Source organism: Oryza glaberrima, chromosome 9 (assembly GCF_000147395.1).
Source record: "Oryza glaberrima chromosome 9, OglaRS2, whole genome shotgun sequence".
NCBI lineage: Eukaryota > Viridiplantae > Streptophyta > Magnoliopsida > Poales > Poaceae > Oryza > Oryza glaberrima.
In genome coordinates, this window is record NC_068334.1 from 13,462,802 (window position 1) to 13,478,730 (window position 15,929).

The 15,929-nt window shown below is 42.2% G+C and overlaps 3 protein-coding genes across 4 annotated transcripts; 1 reads left to right on the plus strand and 2 right to left on the minus strand.

Moving 5' to 3' along the window:
- On the plus strand, positions 1 to 9,329 carry LOC127785415 (DNA mismatch repair protein MSH6). Its single transcript, XM_052312856.1, has 21 exons — positions 1 to 867; positions 944 to 1,040; positions 1,768 to 1,870; positions 1,952 to 2,005; positions 2,088 to 2,162; positions 2,280 to 2,348; positions 2,433 to 2,516; positions 2,708 to 2,905; positions 3,021 to 3,520; positions 3,604 to 3,733; positions 4,819 to 4,910; positions 5,369 to 5,547; positions 5,707 to 5,909; positions 5,991 to 6,092; positions 6,640 to 6,802; positions 7,284 to 7,573; positions 7,682 to 7,819; positions 7,905 to 7,984; positions 8,104 to 8,200; positions 8,279 to 8,408; positions 8,515 to 9,329. The coding sequence occupies exons 1-21, from the start codon at positions 42 to 44 to the stop codon at positions 8,754 to 8,756; spliced, it is 3,852 nt and encodes a 1,283-aa protein (XP_052168816.1). The 5' UTR covers positions 1 to 41; the 3' UTR covers positions 8,757 to 9,329.
- A 163-nt stretch (positions 9,330 to 9,492) lies between these two features.
- Positions 9,493 to 11,846, minus strand: LOC127785418 (haloacid dehalogenase-like hydrolase domain-containing protein Sgpp). Of its 2 annotated transcripts, none has more exons than XM_052312859.1 (5): positions 11,683 to 11,846; positions 10,630 to 10,738; positions 10,402 to 10,556; positions 9,968 to 10,229; positions 9,493 to 9,881 (listed from the first exon to the last, which is right to left on the minus strand). In XM_052312859.1, exons 1-5 carry the CDS (start codon positions 11,718 to 11,720, stop codon positions 9,687 to 9,689), a joined length of 759 nt encoding a protein of 252 aa, XP_052168819.1. In that variant the 5' UTR covers positions 11,721 to 11,846; the 3' UTR covers positions 9,493 to 9,686. The 2 variants fall into 2 exon arrangements, with proteins under 2 accessions (XP_052168819.1, XP_052168820.1); XM_052312860.1 differs by lacking the exon at positions 11,683 to 11,846 and adding an exon at positions 11,383 to 11,622.
- A 127-nt stretch (positions 11,847 to 11,973) lies between these two features.
- LOC127785416 (pentatricopeptide repeat-containing protein At3g29230-like) lies at positions 11,974 to 14,887 on the minus strand. Its single transcript, XM_052312857.1, has one exon. It carries the CDS (start codon positions 14,851 to 14,853, stop codon positions 13,015 to 13,017), a length of 1,839 nt encoding a protein of 612 aa, XP_052168817.1. The 5' UTR covers positions 14,854 to 14,887; the 3' UTR covers positions 11,974 to 13,014.
- Positions 14,888 to 15,929: the final 1,042 nt, after the last annotated feature.

The following is a 15,929-nucleotide window of genomic DNA, read 5'->3' on the forward strand; positions in this document are numbered from 1 at the left end:
CCCCCGCAAAAACCCCCCACCCACTCCTTCCCCCCTCTCCAATGGCGTCGTCGTCGTCGCGCCGCCTCAGCAACGGCCGCTCCCCGCTCCTCCGCAAGCAGAGCCAGATCACCGCCTTCTTCTCCTCCCCCACCGCCAAGCCCTCGCCCTCGCCGCTGAACCCTAGGGCGACGAAGCCCCCTCTCGCCGTCCCCTCCCCTCCCCCTCCCAACCCGCCATCCCCGCCGCAGGAGGAGGAGACGGCGGTGGGGAGGCGGCTGCGGGTGTACTGGCCGCTGGACGACGCGTGGTACGAGGGGAGGGTGGAGGGCTACGACGTGGGTTCCAGGCGGCACCGCGTCAGGTACGACGACGGCGAGGAGGAGGTGGTGGACCTCGCGAGCGAGAGGTACGAGTGGGCCGCCGCCGCCGATGAGGAGGAGGTGACCCCGCAGCCGTCGAGGAAGCTGCGGCGGCTCCGGCGGATGTCGGATGCTGCAACGGCCAAGTCACCTGGTGCGGTGGATGGTGGTGGGGGTGGGGATGAGACTGCGGATTCCGCTGAGGAGGAGGACGAGGACTGGAAGAATGATGCTGCGGCAGAGAATGATTCGGAGGAGGTGGAGCTGGATGATGAAGAAGGCGATGAGGAGGAGGATGTTGCTGTGAAAACAAGAAAGGGAAAGAAAAATAACCCTTTGTCGACGTCGGCTTCGACGCCAAAATTAGCATCCGGTTTGGGCTCGGCTTCTATTTCAGGGTCCACATTGTCGAAGAAGAGGAGAAAAGTCGATGCGGGTGCGTTGGACTGTGCTAAAAAGTTCAGCTTTGAACCAGCTAATACCACTGGAAAAGTCGAATTGAAAGTGCCAATCAGCTGTAGCCAGAGTGAGTGGTAGAATCTGAATTGGTGACAAGTTCAGCTTTGGTTTTTCGGTATGTGATTTGTTTGCCATTGTTACAGGGGAGCAGCCGTTAGAGAATGCTCTCACCGCTCTTACTGGAGAGGTCGCCGAGCGCTTTGCGCAGCGGCAAGCAGAAAAGTTTAAATTCCTTGGGGAGTGAGTACCTTTTGATTGCTAGTTTGTGTCATTTGTTTGCGATGTAAATAGAACACTTTTTAGATCTTGGTTGTATATGTTTTTTTTTTCCCAAAACAGTCATAAGTTATGGTTAGATTGGCGAAATCTGTACAATAGCATTAAATTAGTTTGACGAAGGCTTGAATTTATTGCACCATACTTTTCTTGAATCTTTACTAAGTATCTATTCCTGTCTTCCACAAATTAAGCTCAGTCTTATACAGTCCTTTGTCTTACAAATACCTCACTATGTCACACATGTTTTTCTGAAGCTATATGTACCAGTATTTCCATGCTCTTCCAGAAACTAATTGCAACTCTGAAAGTTAATACCGTGGTAGTGGCTGGTTGCAGCAAACTAGAACCTTAACTTGCTTTAAAAGATTTTCTTTTTTCCTTTTAGGAGAGTATTGGAGTACTTCCTTGTCATGATCAACTGACGCAAAGTATGTTGTTTATCTAACAATGTATGCACTGTAGTCTTGTCATGCTCTGATTGCCTGGAGGACCTCCTCATATTTGAATATGCCATTGAAGTGTGCATATTTTCCAAGTTTAGTATGTTATGCCCCATATTTCTCTTTTTTGTCATGCTGCATAGATAGAATATCGCACACCCATCTTATGTGGAAATAATGGACTTATTGGTGGCATAAACTTCATTTGATCAATTTTTCTTACTTTATGTAATTGTTTTCAACTTTAGAGGGCGTAAGGATGCGAAAGGGAGACGACCCGGAAACCCCAACTATGATCCTAGAACTCTTTCCTTGCCTTCCCAGTTCTTGAATAGCTTGACAGGCGGACAGGTATTAGTTCCTTGTTAATTATACATCTCACTTCTACTCTGGACTTGCATCTCTTGCTAACTCTTAGAATGGATTTAATAGAGGCAATGGTGGGAATTTAAATCACAGCACATGGATAAAGTTCTGTTCTTCAAGGTACAACTATATTTTGTAACAGTTGTGGAATACTAAAGTTAAGGCTACCTTGTTTAGTAAATATTCTATGAATTTGAAATAGATGGGCAAATTCTATGAATTATTTGAAATGGATGCACATGTTGGGGCAAAGGAGCTTGATCTTCAGTATATGAAGGTAGTAAATTCTCTTCTGCTTATTCAGTATACTGCTGTCACTGCACAATCCAGCTTTTGTTTTAATTCTTATGGCATAACGGTTAGTATTTACTCATTTTGGATCATATCATGTTAGGGTGACAAGCCTCACTGTGGATTCCCGGAGAAGAATTTTGAATTGAATTTGGAGAAATTAGCTAAGAAGGTCAGATCATGTTTGATATGATTTTATTCTTCCATGGAAAATAATTACATTTTTAATAAGCTAACAGAGTTGGTTGCATCACAGGGTTATCGAGTTCTGGTTATCGAGCAGACTGAAACACCGGAGCAGCTTGACCTCCGCCGTAAAGAAACTGGTGTAAAAGACAAGGTTTATTTTAAGTCTCATGGTCTCACCAGTGCTACCTCTTTTTGTTCCAATATGCAAATACATTGTCATTACAGAACTATGACATCGATTTAAATCTGGAACTTTTTAGTTATATTCAGTTTACATATGATTATTCTTTTCGGGAAACATGAGTAATGTTGTTCTTGTGGTTGGTGTGCTTTACTTTGAAGGTTGTGAGGCGTGAAATATGTGCAATGGTCACAAAAGGAACATTGACAGAAGGGGAGTCTCTGCTGGCAAATCCAGATCCATCATATCTATTTTCTGTGGCTGAAAGTTATCAGTGTGGTTCAGAGAAGGATCAAGATGGTCATACAATTGGTGTTTGCATAGTTGATGTTTCAACAAGCAAATTTATTGTAGGACAGGTTAGTGACTCTAGGAGACTAGGGTTCATTTTCATTTGCATTAAGTGGATAAATTTCTTAAAATCAATGCTATTGATTGGGTACCCTTGTGTCAATGTACACTTGTTGCTTTCAGTTCCAAGATGATGCTGAACGCCATGGGCTATGTTCTATTTTATCTGAGATTAGGCCTGCAGAAATCATAAAACCAGCTAAAATGTTGAGTCCAGAAACTGAGAAAGCACTGAAGAGCAATACGAGAGACCCTTTAATAAACAATTTGCTTCCATCCATGGAGTTCTGGGATGCAGAGAAAACTATTCATGAAATAAAGCAATACTATTGCTCATTGGACACACCTGGTGCCGGTGCACAAATCAGTTCTGCCTATCTGCCTGAGCTATTGAGTGAGCTAATTGAAGCGGGAGACAAAACATATGCACTTTCTGCTCTTGGTGGTTCTTTGTTTTATTTAAGGCAATCCCTTCTGGATGAGAAATTGCTTCCATGTGCTGAGTTTGAGCGCCTTACATGCTCAGGGCTCACCAACCCTATCCGCAAGCATATGATACTTGATGCGGCAGCATTGGAAAATCTGGAAATTTTAGAAAATGCAAGAAATGGTGGTCTCTCAGGGTATTTCCTGCTTTGCTCTGTTAGTTTTCTCTAGAAACTATATTCTTATCTCATTATCTCAAGATACTCTTGCTTTCTTGCAGGACATTGTATGCGCAGTTAAATCATTGTGTTACTGGATTTGGAAAAAGGTTGCTTAAAAGGTGGATTGCAAGGCCATTGTATGAACGCCAGGCAATACTACAGCGTCAAAGTGCCATTGCTACTTTCAAGGTTTCTGTTTGTGGAAAGAAATTTCCTACAAATAAAATTTTCTTTTGTTATTTGGAAAGGAGTCTTTAAAATGCCTTTTGCAAAATTGCACAAATAAATCAAAAATCAGACCTGTACATGACCACGCATCGTTCGTGTTTTCATTTTTAGGCATTGTTCTCCACTTGAGCAGAAAATAGGGAGCCTTTCCTTCTTTTTATTTTTCAGCATCAGTGTGTGCCAGGGGAGAGTAGTATTAATGAGTTTGAAAGGCATGGGATGGAAAATTATTGATGACACCTCAGGTTCATTAATCCTTACTAGGAAACATGAAAACCGATAATTATTCTTGCTTTGCTGGCAATTCACTATTTGCTATATAAGTACAGATAGGAGTTTCTTAAACCTATAGCATTTTCTCCTTTTTAATAGTGAAGTGCCTTCAACTGTTATATATTTATATCTGTGAATATCTACATGGACGGGAACTTCACGAAATATCTTCATCTGGTTATTTTATTTTAATGAAATGCTTCTATAATATGGAAGTAATAAAGCACTGCTTCTGTCAAAATAAAATAAAGCATTATATTTTGCTTATGTTCCTTCAATATGATCACAATGACTTCTTTTTCTTTCTTTTGTGCGATTAAATTGTTTCCACAATTTTGGATTTTTGTCAAGCATGATATTATCTGATATCTTTCAGTATGTTATATTAGTTTGAATTTTACTCTTGGCATTTACTTGTTATGGTCAAGGCATCAAGTGCTATTTTACACATACCTCCATGTACTTGGCAGTGGTTCTTTATCTTATTGCTTAGGAAACGTCACATGATGATGCTAAGTAACTTGAATGAAGCACTCCCATCACAACGTGAATCTTATTTTTTAGCCTTGGGGACAATCACTGTTTAATGACCTTTGTGAAGTACAATGTGTCTATTCACAGTTGGATAATATCAATTAAACTGTAAAATCATTCATGTTGAAAACAGAATTTATGAAATTACTCGCTGTATATACAAAGTATCAGTCTTCTGTACATAACGTTTATTTTGTGTACCCCATGTTTATCATGCAACTGCTCGTTTTTATTTATAGGGATCTGGGCATGAATGTGCTATCCAATTCCGTAAGGATCTGTCTCGGCTTCCAGACATGGAGCGCCTACTTGCACGCCTTTTTTCTAGCTGGTAATTTAGTATTATATGATATGCTTAATAATTAGTTGAAATATCTCAATGTAATAAGCTGGATTTATGTGCCTTTTGGTTTGATCATTCATTGCAATCTTACTTTTTCTACTCTCTCTCTCGGTGTCTTACTTTTTCTACTCTCCGTGTCATTCTAGCAATTTTCAAACAAAATATGTAGCTATGGTTAATTACCAAGCTACCCCTATTAATTACAGCAGTACTAATACTCCTTTGAGTTGAAGGTGTGGATTACAATGAGTGGTGTAGATGCATTGATGAGGGGTAGAGAGGGAAGATTTAGCCAAAAAATGCTTTGGAATGTGAGATTGACAGTATTTTGACATAAAGAAAAAAACTAGAAAGACAAGTAATTTGAAACAGAGGGAGCACTTAAACTCTGCAATCTGCTAGCTCATTGTTTAATCTGAATGCTTAAGGCTACAACTTATTTGCAGTGATAAGAATGGAAGAAGTTCAAAGTCAGTTGTTCTTTATGAAGATGCATCAAAGAGACTGCTTCATCAGTTTACTGCTGCTCTTCGTGGTTGCCAGCAGATGTTCCAAGCATGCTCTTCTATTAGTATGTTGACAAGCACAGATGGATCTTCTCTATTAAATGATTTGTTATCACTAGGTATGAGCTGAGTAACTGAATTCTCTCACTAGTTTCTCAGTGCACCCATATGTGACTCTTTTGATCTTCAATATCATTTCCGTTGGTCTGGTTGCTTATTACATTGTTTCAATTACATTTATTGTGTAATGTGAGGTTGCATGTGTTAACTGTTTACAGGCAAAGGGCTACCACATGTTTCTTCTATTCTGGACCACTTCAGAGATGCATTTGATTGGTCAGAAGCAGACAGGAATGGTCGGATCATACCTCATGAAGGTTGTGATCCTCAATATGATGCTGCTTGCATTGCAATTGAGGAGATTGAATCCAGTCTTCAAAAATACCTGAAGGAACAAAGAAAGCTATTGAGTGATTCATCGGTAGTGCATGTCATGCTTTTCAAAGTTTACATAGTTTAATACTCATTGGCAATTTTTAATAACTAGTGAGCAACGGTGCAGGTAAAATATGTAGATGTTGGAAAGGATACGTACCTCCTTGAAGTGTCTGAGAACCTGCGAGGTTCTGTTCCCCAGAACTATGAGTTGCAGTCTACAAAAAAGGTAATGAAAAGGTGTTTTCCTGTACTTGTGCCTAGCCTTTCAGCCTGTCCATTTTTTTTGTTTATTTATTTTCTTTAGTTGGATGACTTGCTTGATATTTTTGTTTCTTCCAAAAACTGATTTGCAAACTCTTTTATCAATGCTGATTAAATTCTGAAACAAGGAGTTTACATCAATCATGAATGATTTGTCTGAATGAAAGTGATCTAATGAACTCAGAATTTTAATGAAGTCCATTTATCTCCTATTGCCGTCTGATCTTCTTGCCAGCATGGTTTGTTTTAAGATACAATGACCGTCTGGATATGAAGCCTGAGTGTTTACATTTATGCTACTTTTCTTTTATCTTTCTTTCAGTTTTTGTTATATCCAGTATCGATGTATAGTGGGTTGTCTTGTAGTCACCTTACACTAAAGTACTAGTTCATTTATCTTACTTTGCCTGAAGACATAGTGACAATGTATTGTATAGACCTATAGATGTTTAACTCAAACTGGCATTATCCATTAAGAATTGAAGTTCTAATATAATTTCAATTGCCTCCAGGGTTTCTATCGGTACTGGACGCCAGAAGTAAAAGAATTAATATCAGAACTTTCTAAGGCTGAGGCAGAGAAAGAGGCAAAATTGAAATGCATTCTTCAGAATCTGATTCAACTCTTTGTTGAGCATCACAGCAAGTGGAGACAATTGGTTTCTGTAGTTGCTGGTAACTCTTCATCTAATGTTATTTTATTTCTGTAACCAATTGTAGTTTTAACTTAGATGAGCAGTACTCTGTGCCACTCTTCTAATTCTCTGTTGTCTGACTGCTACCTATCCTTTTCACTTTACTCTGATCTGCCATCTTATTTGAAAAGAGATATTGAAGATGCTGGTACTGTATTTGAAAAAAAAAAACTAGCTGCTAGGTAGCAATGATGATATCAATTTCTAAGGACATGCTTAGTACAAAAAAGATTACTTTGTAATTCAACTGATAACATGATGAGTATGAAAATAGCAATAGTGATGTTTACAAGAGTTTACACATGATTGTATTGATTATTTGATTGGTTCTTGAGGAGTAAGATTAGTAGATAACTGTGACTTGTAATGTGATGCATAGTTAAAAGTTCTTATCAATGGCCCACATTCACATGCATTATATTAGTGGGTCTCTAAATGCTACCTTTGGTTTTAACATGCAGAGCTTGATGTTTTGATTAGTCTTGCTATTGCCAGTGATTTTTTTGAGGGACCAACTTGCTGTCCAATTATCAAAGAATCATATGATCCAGATGATACTCCTACTCTCCATGCAAGAAATTTAGGGCACCCCACCCTCCGAAGTGATTCTTTAGGCAGTGGATCTTTTGTACCCAATGACATTAAGATGGGTGGGCCTGGAAATGCCAGCTTTATTGTTCTTACTGGCCCAAATATGGGTGGAAAATCAACTCTTTTGCGTCAAGTTTGTCTTACCATAATTTTGGCACAGGTAACCAATTTTATTATCCATCAACATTGCTTCCTCACACGCAGCTCAATTTTTATTTTTTATTTTTGCTTCCTCACACTTCAGAATTACTTCAAATTTGTTTGGCAGATTGGAGCAAATGTTCCTGCTGAAAGCTTTGAACTTTCTCTTGTTGACCGTATGTTTGTTCGAATGGGAGCAAGGGATCATATTATGGCTGGGCAAAGTACGTTCTTAGTGGAGCTCATGGAAACTGCTTCTGTGCTTGTAAGTTTCTCCTCCCTGATATGAATGGCAAACATTAATTTTCATGTTCACTGATCTAATATTTTGTGTGCCACTTTTTCTTCAGTCATCAGCAACCAAGAATTCTCTTGTGGCTTTAGATGAGCTTGGGCGCGGTACATCAACCTCTGATGGACAAGCTATTGCGTATGTTGATTTAAAAGATCATAGCATTGAGTTATTATGTACTAAGATATCTCATTAGTCTTGTTGCTGTGTTTTATGCTCCCTATGAGAATATTAATTGAGTTTATTAATTTGCTCAGGGCATCTGTTCTAGAATATCTAGTTCATCATGTGCAGTGCCTAGGCTTATTTTCAACACACTACCATAGGTTAGCAGCAGAAAATAAGGATAGCAAGGTAATTGATTCATATCTTGTACCCTGAATAGACATTATTTATGCACTGAATTGTGGAACTGAATATCGCACATCTCAGGTATCACTCTGCCATATGGCATGTGAGATAAGCAAGGGAGAAGGAGGTTTGGAAGAAGTTACTTTCCTCTACAAGTTAACGCCTGGTTCATGCCCCAAAAGCTATGGTGTAAATGTTGCTCGATTGGCAGGTTATTTCCAAGCTAATATTTTGGCTACGGCTTTTACTCAAAATTCTCTAGCAAATCTAATTGGGGAACAGGTGCCAAATACTCAAACTTGTATCTTGATATCCAGGAATACCTGCATCAGTGCTTCAAAGGGCTAATGAGAAGTCAAGTGACTTCGAGGCCAGTTACGGGAAGCGACCCGGTATAACAAAGAATAAGCCCAGCTGTGCACAGGAGGATAAATTTGCCGCCATCAAGGATCTGTTCCGCGTCGTGAAGGCAATGCATCATCGGGAGGATCATGCATCAAGTTTAGGCATGCTCCATGAAGTGCAGAAGCGTGCTAAGGTGCAGGTCATTGGAGAATAAGCAATTGCTTTGCCCATCAATTTAATCGAGGGCTGCCCCATTTTTGCCACCTTGGTGACCTTTTTTTCTGGATTGGCTTCATTTTGAGAGTGCTGTGTTGTGGGCTTAATGCACTCATTGAGGAATCTTCAAGGTTCTTGAATCTGCTGCTACTGTTTTTTTTTCCAAGTTCAAATGAAGAAGTGAAGAACTGGGTCTGGATACATGGATTGCCCATGTAAATGTTCCTTGCAACATTTCTCCGCACTCTCTACTGCAGCCCCAAGGATGATCACCAGGTGGGTGTTTAGCTATGTAGTGACTACTGACCGAGTGCATGACTATAAGAGGGAAGAAATGCTTGGTAGATGGTTGCAATGTTTGGTAATTGTAAACTGAGCTCTGCCAGTATTTTCCCACTTTGTAACTACATGGTAGATGGCTGCAATGTTTGGTACATCAACCGTGCAAATTTTACTGGAAATTACTGGTTCTTGTCAGCTCATTTATATTTTTGCTCCTGCATTCTCCCTTTTAAAGTGGAGAAATGTTCATATATTTCTGTCTTTTCTTGACTTTAATCTGTCTGCAAGTTTCGTCCTTTTGTAGCTCCTGTATTGGTTAAATATGTCTTCTTTTTTTTTTTAACTTAACCATTGGATAAAGATAACAAGAAGCCAAGCAAATGCAATAGTTTTGGCAGGATGAACAAGATCACCCCTGAAACTTCTCAGAAGTAACATCCATCCATAAAGAATAACTCAATGGGAGTTTTGGGTCTTTATTTCTCTGTACCAACTCAATAGGCTGAGTAGCAACAAAGAATAATAAAACCACAGAAGCTCAAAAGTGCAAAGATGAGCTCTGTGCGCCATCACTTCGGCTACAATATTACTGCAAATGCAAAAGGAGCTAAACCTGCAATATATCATCTAATCGAGAACCCTCATCTCATGCATCAGCTTTCTTTAGCTTGGCTTCCTCTCTGTCTATCTCTTCAAGTGCGCTCCAAAGCTTGGGGTCTTCATAATCCTTGATGATCAACGTGGCTCCTGCATCCAGTAGGGACTTCTCTGGGTTCCTTGTTGCCACAGCAACAACAGGAATTCCAGCAGCAACGCCTGCACGTGTGCCTGAAGCAGAATCCTGCAACAAAAGCACACATTTTTCAACTGCAAATAAAACCAGATGACAAGTTTGTAACAGATGCAAATGAAGAAGAAGTGGTTTACCTCAAAGATGAAGGTGTGGTCCGCAGACACCTGAAGCTCCTTGAGAGCCTTCAGGTAGGGGAATGGGGCGGGTTTCGGCTTCTCACATTCGCCTCCAACGATGACGGCCTGGAAGAAATCTGTGAGGCCAAGAAGGGAGATCATGAGCTCGGAATTAATCCTGGGGGCATTGGTTACAGCCGCACGCTTGTATCCATGATCTTTGACCCACTGAACCACTTTAGCAAGGCCCTTTACAGGTTCCAAACGCTCCTTTGCCAAACTGCAAAAGTTAAAAATTATAAATATTCAGTCTGGGAAAATATACTGATTCAGTAATGTTAACAACGGTTGGTAGTTACCGTTTCTCACCACCCAAAAGAAAACACCCTTAATACAACTGTGGAGTATACTGAAACTAGACACAATAGATGTTGTCATTAACTGCAGTGTACCTTCTGTATTTAGCTTCCTTGTCCTCGAGGAATTTCAGCCCCTTCTCAAGGGGCCAATCAGGGAACAAATTCTGAGCAGCTTCAACATCACTCCTTCCAGCAATATTGTTTATGAAAAACTCCTCGTCTATCGGCACACCGTTGTTATACCCAATCTGTAAAAAGACATCTTCTCAATTAGCTTTCTACAAAAGTTAATGGAAAACAAGAAGTATAAGAATTCCATACCTCAAGAAGCATTTCTTGGAAGGCCACATGATGAAGAGGATCTGAGTCGCACAAGGTCCCATCAATGTCGAACAGAACTGCCTCAATTGGAACAGATGAAGCCAGAGGTCTGAAAGAATTGGAACCGATAATCATTCACAAGGCACAATTGCCTAAAACTCTAGATGGTGAATCTGATCATAGAACAGTGTCCTATCCACCTGATGTCCCATCCGCAAAAATTGGAATCAGATAATCACTTTAACGTCCTATCCACCTAAATTTTTTTCATGGTGTTTGTACCAAAAAGAACACACAGAAGGCCAAGCCTGACAGACAATTTAATTTTTCTGTTCCTCTTGTTTATCACAGATTGCTACTCCCTCTGGTCAATATGACGTTTAATAGACTCGGCTGAACTTTAGAAATTCCGAAAACCAATTTTATATTAGAATAAGTTTAAAAATATTGATAACTTTATGATAGTACTTTTGGAGATTGATTGTCGTATATCATTCCTTTCCTTTTTGTCACTGAGCATTTGAGAAACTATTGTTGGTAAGTGCACAAATTGGAGTGGTACTACCTGACACAGGTGGCAAACTACAGAGGCAAAAACTGATATATTATTTTTTCTTTTAATAAGGTGCATGCAGAGCATTTCTTCCAGCGGTTACAGTGCAATTTCTTGCACGGAGCGACCAAACACAGGATTCGCACCACTAGAGTTGTCATTTGATCGCCCCCTGGCATTTCGATCAAATGCGATCTAACCTTTTCAATGTGAAGCTTTCAGGATCCGTCTTCCCCTGTCTTTTCGATCTAAAGCTTTTTCCTCTTTCCTCATCGCCACCAGCCCACGTGTGTTCCCCCCACGAGTCTACTACGACTCATCGATCGCTGTGATTGATTTCCGAATTCTGACCACGCTTGGATCGCCTCCACCCCCAGGGATTCAAAACAGGCACGGATCACGAGAAGAATCATACCCCCAAAGAAAAGAATCGCACAACAATCTCATCCTCTCTCAAGAAGACGAAGAACGGAGGAGAAGGGGGGAGGTGAGAAGGGTACCTGGAAGCTGGGATGCCGTTGGGAGTGGCGGCCGCCATGGGGGGGAGAGCCCTGATGCCGCCGCGGTGGTGAGGGAGGCGAGGGGACGGACGGGAGAGATCAGCAGCGAGGAGGGGGAGGAGGAGGAGCACCGAATCTGTGGCCGCGGCGGAATCTCTCGTGCCGGTTTTAAAGCCTTTCTCTTCTCTTCTCTATCACGGACAGGGGAGGCTTGGGTTGGGGCCCCCTCGTTTTGTGGGCCCGCACTTTTATGCTGCTTCTCGTCTTGTCCTTCAGGTGAGGCGGGATGATACATCAGAGGAAACGACTTATACCTATCAGATGTCTGACAATGTCTCGGAGATATCATCTCGTTCTAACGGGATACCGTTATTAACATTTTCTTTTTTTATTCATTGGATAATTCTGCCAGCAATATTAAGTAGTCAGATGTTGATAGAAATTAAATATTAAATATAGTACTTTTCTTCTGCTTTGTTTGGTGTAAAATGAAAAAAAAATAAAGCCTGTCCCTTGTGCTCAAGGGGCAATTCCTTTTTTTCTTTTCTTTTTCCAGTAAAAGAAGATACGGCGACTTGTGATCCACGTTGTGTAGGTGAGACATCAGAGATATCGAATAAAAAAGTTTCATAGGCATACAAGTAATTTGCGTCTCACATTTTCAAGGGAGAAAAATATGGTGTGTGTATTATGTGCCCAAATGTTGCCCAAGCAAATGGTATTCCAATAAACACAAGAGCTGCATGTCCCTTGGAATATGCTTTCGCACTTGTCCTGTTGTTTCTAATCAGATCCAAATTCCAGGTCGACGTCAGAATTCCACTCTCACTGTCTCACAGAAGCAAATTAAATTAGCGCTTCCTCTGTCGTGCGTCGTGACCAATTGAGTCAAAGACCAAATACCTCTTGCAGATCGCAACAGACAGCGTCATTGGACACCAGCCAGTTCTCTTTTCTACCTTGACGACAGCATTGTACTTTGTGATGTAACACCACGGCTCTGATGTAATATTGCGATTGCCAAATGATCCATTATTGTAACAACAATACTTGTGCATTCTTTGATCCTCCATTACCTGGAGCACCTTCTTTGACTTTTGATGCTTGTTTCACCTCCCGGCTACAGACAATCAGAGGTGATATAGCCATGGTCCAAGCAAACTTCTCATGCAGTTAGCTAGCAAGAATATCTGTGAATTCCTAGGTTGAGTTGACGCTGAAATCATCCAAGAAATAGTAGGTGATACCATGATAATGAGGCATAAACATCCCATCTTTGTGTTCTCCTTTGACAGTCACACAGCAAAATAATGTGCCCTGTATGTTCAAGTTTCAAGGAGCAGAGGGGCTTCTTTTCCTGCAGTTGGACCCTTCAGATGGTTGCTTCATATGCACACTCATCTCACCCAGCATGCACAGCATCACATCATTCCTTGGAGCTGAAGCTCCACTTTCATTAATGAAATGACCACCTTCCCTTGATCCTACCAGGCTCAACCCTGCATCCTTCTCCACCCCCTTCTCCTCCATCACCTTCCTTACTTTCTCAACACCATCCCATCTTCCTTCTGCCGCATAAATGTTTGATAGAAGGATGTATGGACCGACTTCTGTTGGCCTCATCTCGATCAATTTCTTTCCGACAAACTCTCCGAGTTTGATGTTGTTCTGAGTTTGAGAGGCTGACATTAGTATGCCCCACAATGCTTCTGACACATTACCTTGCAAATTCTCAATGAGATTCTCTGATTGTTCAAGCAGTCCGGCGCGACCAAGAAGGTCCATCATACAGCCAAAATGCTCAGACTTTGGCTCAATACTGTAGAACCTGACCATCCTGTCAAAACACCACCAACCTTCAAGCACCAAACCACCATGAGCACATGAGCTCAAGACACAGATGAAAGTCGTTTCATTTGGCCTAGGTCCATCTCTCTCCATCTCCAAGAACAACTCAAGAGCCTTTTCGCTTTGCCCATGCAGCCCATACCCAATGATCATTGAATTCCACGAGGGTACACTCTTTTCACCCATTGAATTAAAGATCTCCCTTGCAGTCTCCATCACCCCACACTTGGCATACATTGTCAACAATGTCGTAAGCAATAGAACATCTGGCACAAGCCTATCCCACCTCTCTCGAACCAAATCATGCACCCACCTCCCTTTCTCAAGATCGCCAAGGTTTGCACAAGCTGTCAGAACACTCACAAACGTTTTCTCATTTGGTACCGTGTTTCCTTCTGCTATCATCACATCAAAAAGCCCCAAGCACTCACGCCAATCCCTCAGCTTTGCATACAACGCAAGAATGACATTCCAAGACACAATGCTCCTCTTTGGCATGCCATCGAACACCAACCTCGCCATCTCTACATCCCCAGCCTGGGCATATCCATCCAGCATTGAGTTCCATGACACGACATCCCTCTCCGGCATCGCATCAAACATCTTCCTGGCGTTCTCCATGTCCCCGTGTCGAGCATACCCCGAGATCATCGAGTTCCACGTGACCACATCTCTCCGTGCCATTCCATCGAACAGATTCCTCGCACCGGCCAAGTCGCCCTCAGCCACATACCCAGCCACCATGGAGTTGTACGAGACGACATCCCGCTCCGGCATTTCGTCGAACAGGCGGCAGGCGGCAGGGAGGAGGCCAAGCCGGAGGCAGGCACGGAGGAGCGTGTTCCAGGTGACAGCGTCCGGGCGGGGGATGTCGGCGAGGAGGCGGCGAGCGGACGCCGGGGAGCCGAGTGAGAGGTAGAGCGAGAGGAGGGAGTTGGCGATGCGGAGGTCGGACGGGAGGTGGCCGGAGGAGACGGCGAGGGCGTGGAGCGCGGAGGCGGCGGGCAGGGAGTGCGAGTGGTGCTTCGAGGAGACGAGGAGGAGAAGCGTGAGGTGGTCTCCGGGGAGGAGGCGGAGGAGCGCGGGGAGGAGGCGGCGCGGGGCGTGGGGGAGGAGGGAGTTGAGGAGGCGGGATGAGAGCGCGCGGCCGCGGTGGGAGTGGGAGGCCGAGGCGGAGAGGCCGGAGGTGACGACGAGGGCCAGGGACTGGAGGAGGACGCGCCATGGCGAACTCTGGCCAGCGGCGAGGCGAAGGCGCGGCAGCAGGTCGGCGTCCACCGGCGGCGAGCGGCGGCGCGGGAAGCCTGTGGTCGAGGGAGGCATACGGTGTACGGCCCGGGCGGTTTGAGAAGAGAAGCACTTGACAAAAGCCAATTCACAAGCGTTGTTGTACGCAAACAATTTTCTCCACGTTTTCGTTTGGCATCGACTAGGCAAATCGCTGGCCACTGCTTGGATTCATTCACAAGATCTACAAATTTGATCGAATCGAGAGACCCAGGATCTGTTTGAAAAGAGATTTTAGCTGATGTAGCTTCTCTCAGAATTAGAATCTAGAAAATAAACTAGGAACCATAACCTCACAAACCTAGTTTTTTCAATTTCTTAGAAGCTCTCAGAAGCTAGTTACCCGACCAACTAATTCTCATAATCTTATAATCCCTGTTTGAGATCCTACATGGATCATTCACCGGATCTATAATTTTGATCAAATCGAGAACAACACTTCACTTGTCACTAAGCAATACGCACGCATCATACTCAGACACTTTGATTGGCTATCTAAAGTTGCCACGTTAAACCTCACGCATGTCACAAATTATTAGTCTAGTGTTTAGTTCGGTATTACATGGCCCTGTCGCATTTTATTAGTTATTATGCACAAACATAGTATACTTAGATTCTAGCTAAATGTTACCACACTTTTGACCAATAATTCGTTGATCATATTTGTATCACATTGCCATACTTGTGGTAAAATAAAGGCTCTGCGGTTACACTGCAATGCAATTGTTCCTGCTGGAGCCACATACATAATAGTTTAGGTAGGTTGTACCACGATAAAAAAAAAAATACAGCCGAATATGCCCAAAAGTGTAGTGAACTTAGGCTATGTTTGACTCAAAGAGATGGCCTTTACACACGTAAAATAGAGCGATTCATTAGCGCATAATCCTATACCATTGAGTTTATCACAGTTCAACAATTCACCCCTGGTATTGTCTTTTTATATAATATATATCGACTCTTTGTATAATATATCGACGACTTATTAATTATTCTATAATACGCCATTGGGTTGAATTTGTTTTTCAAAAATACCTAAAATTCTCTTATGGGCATACAATTGATTTATCTCATTAGAAGTTTAAAAAATATATGAAATTTTTATTTGGCAT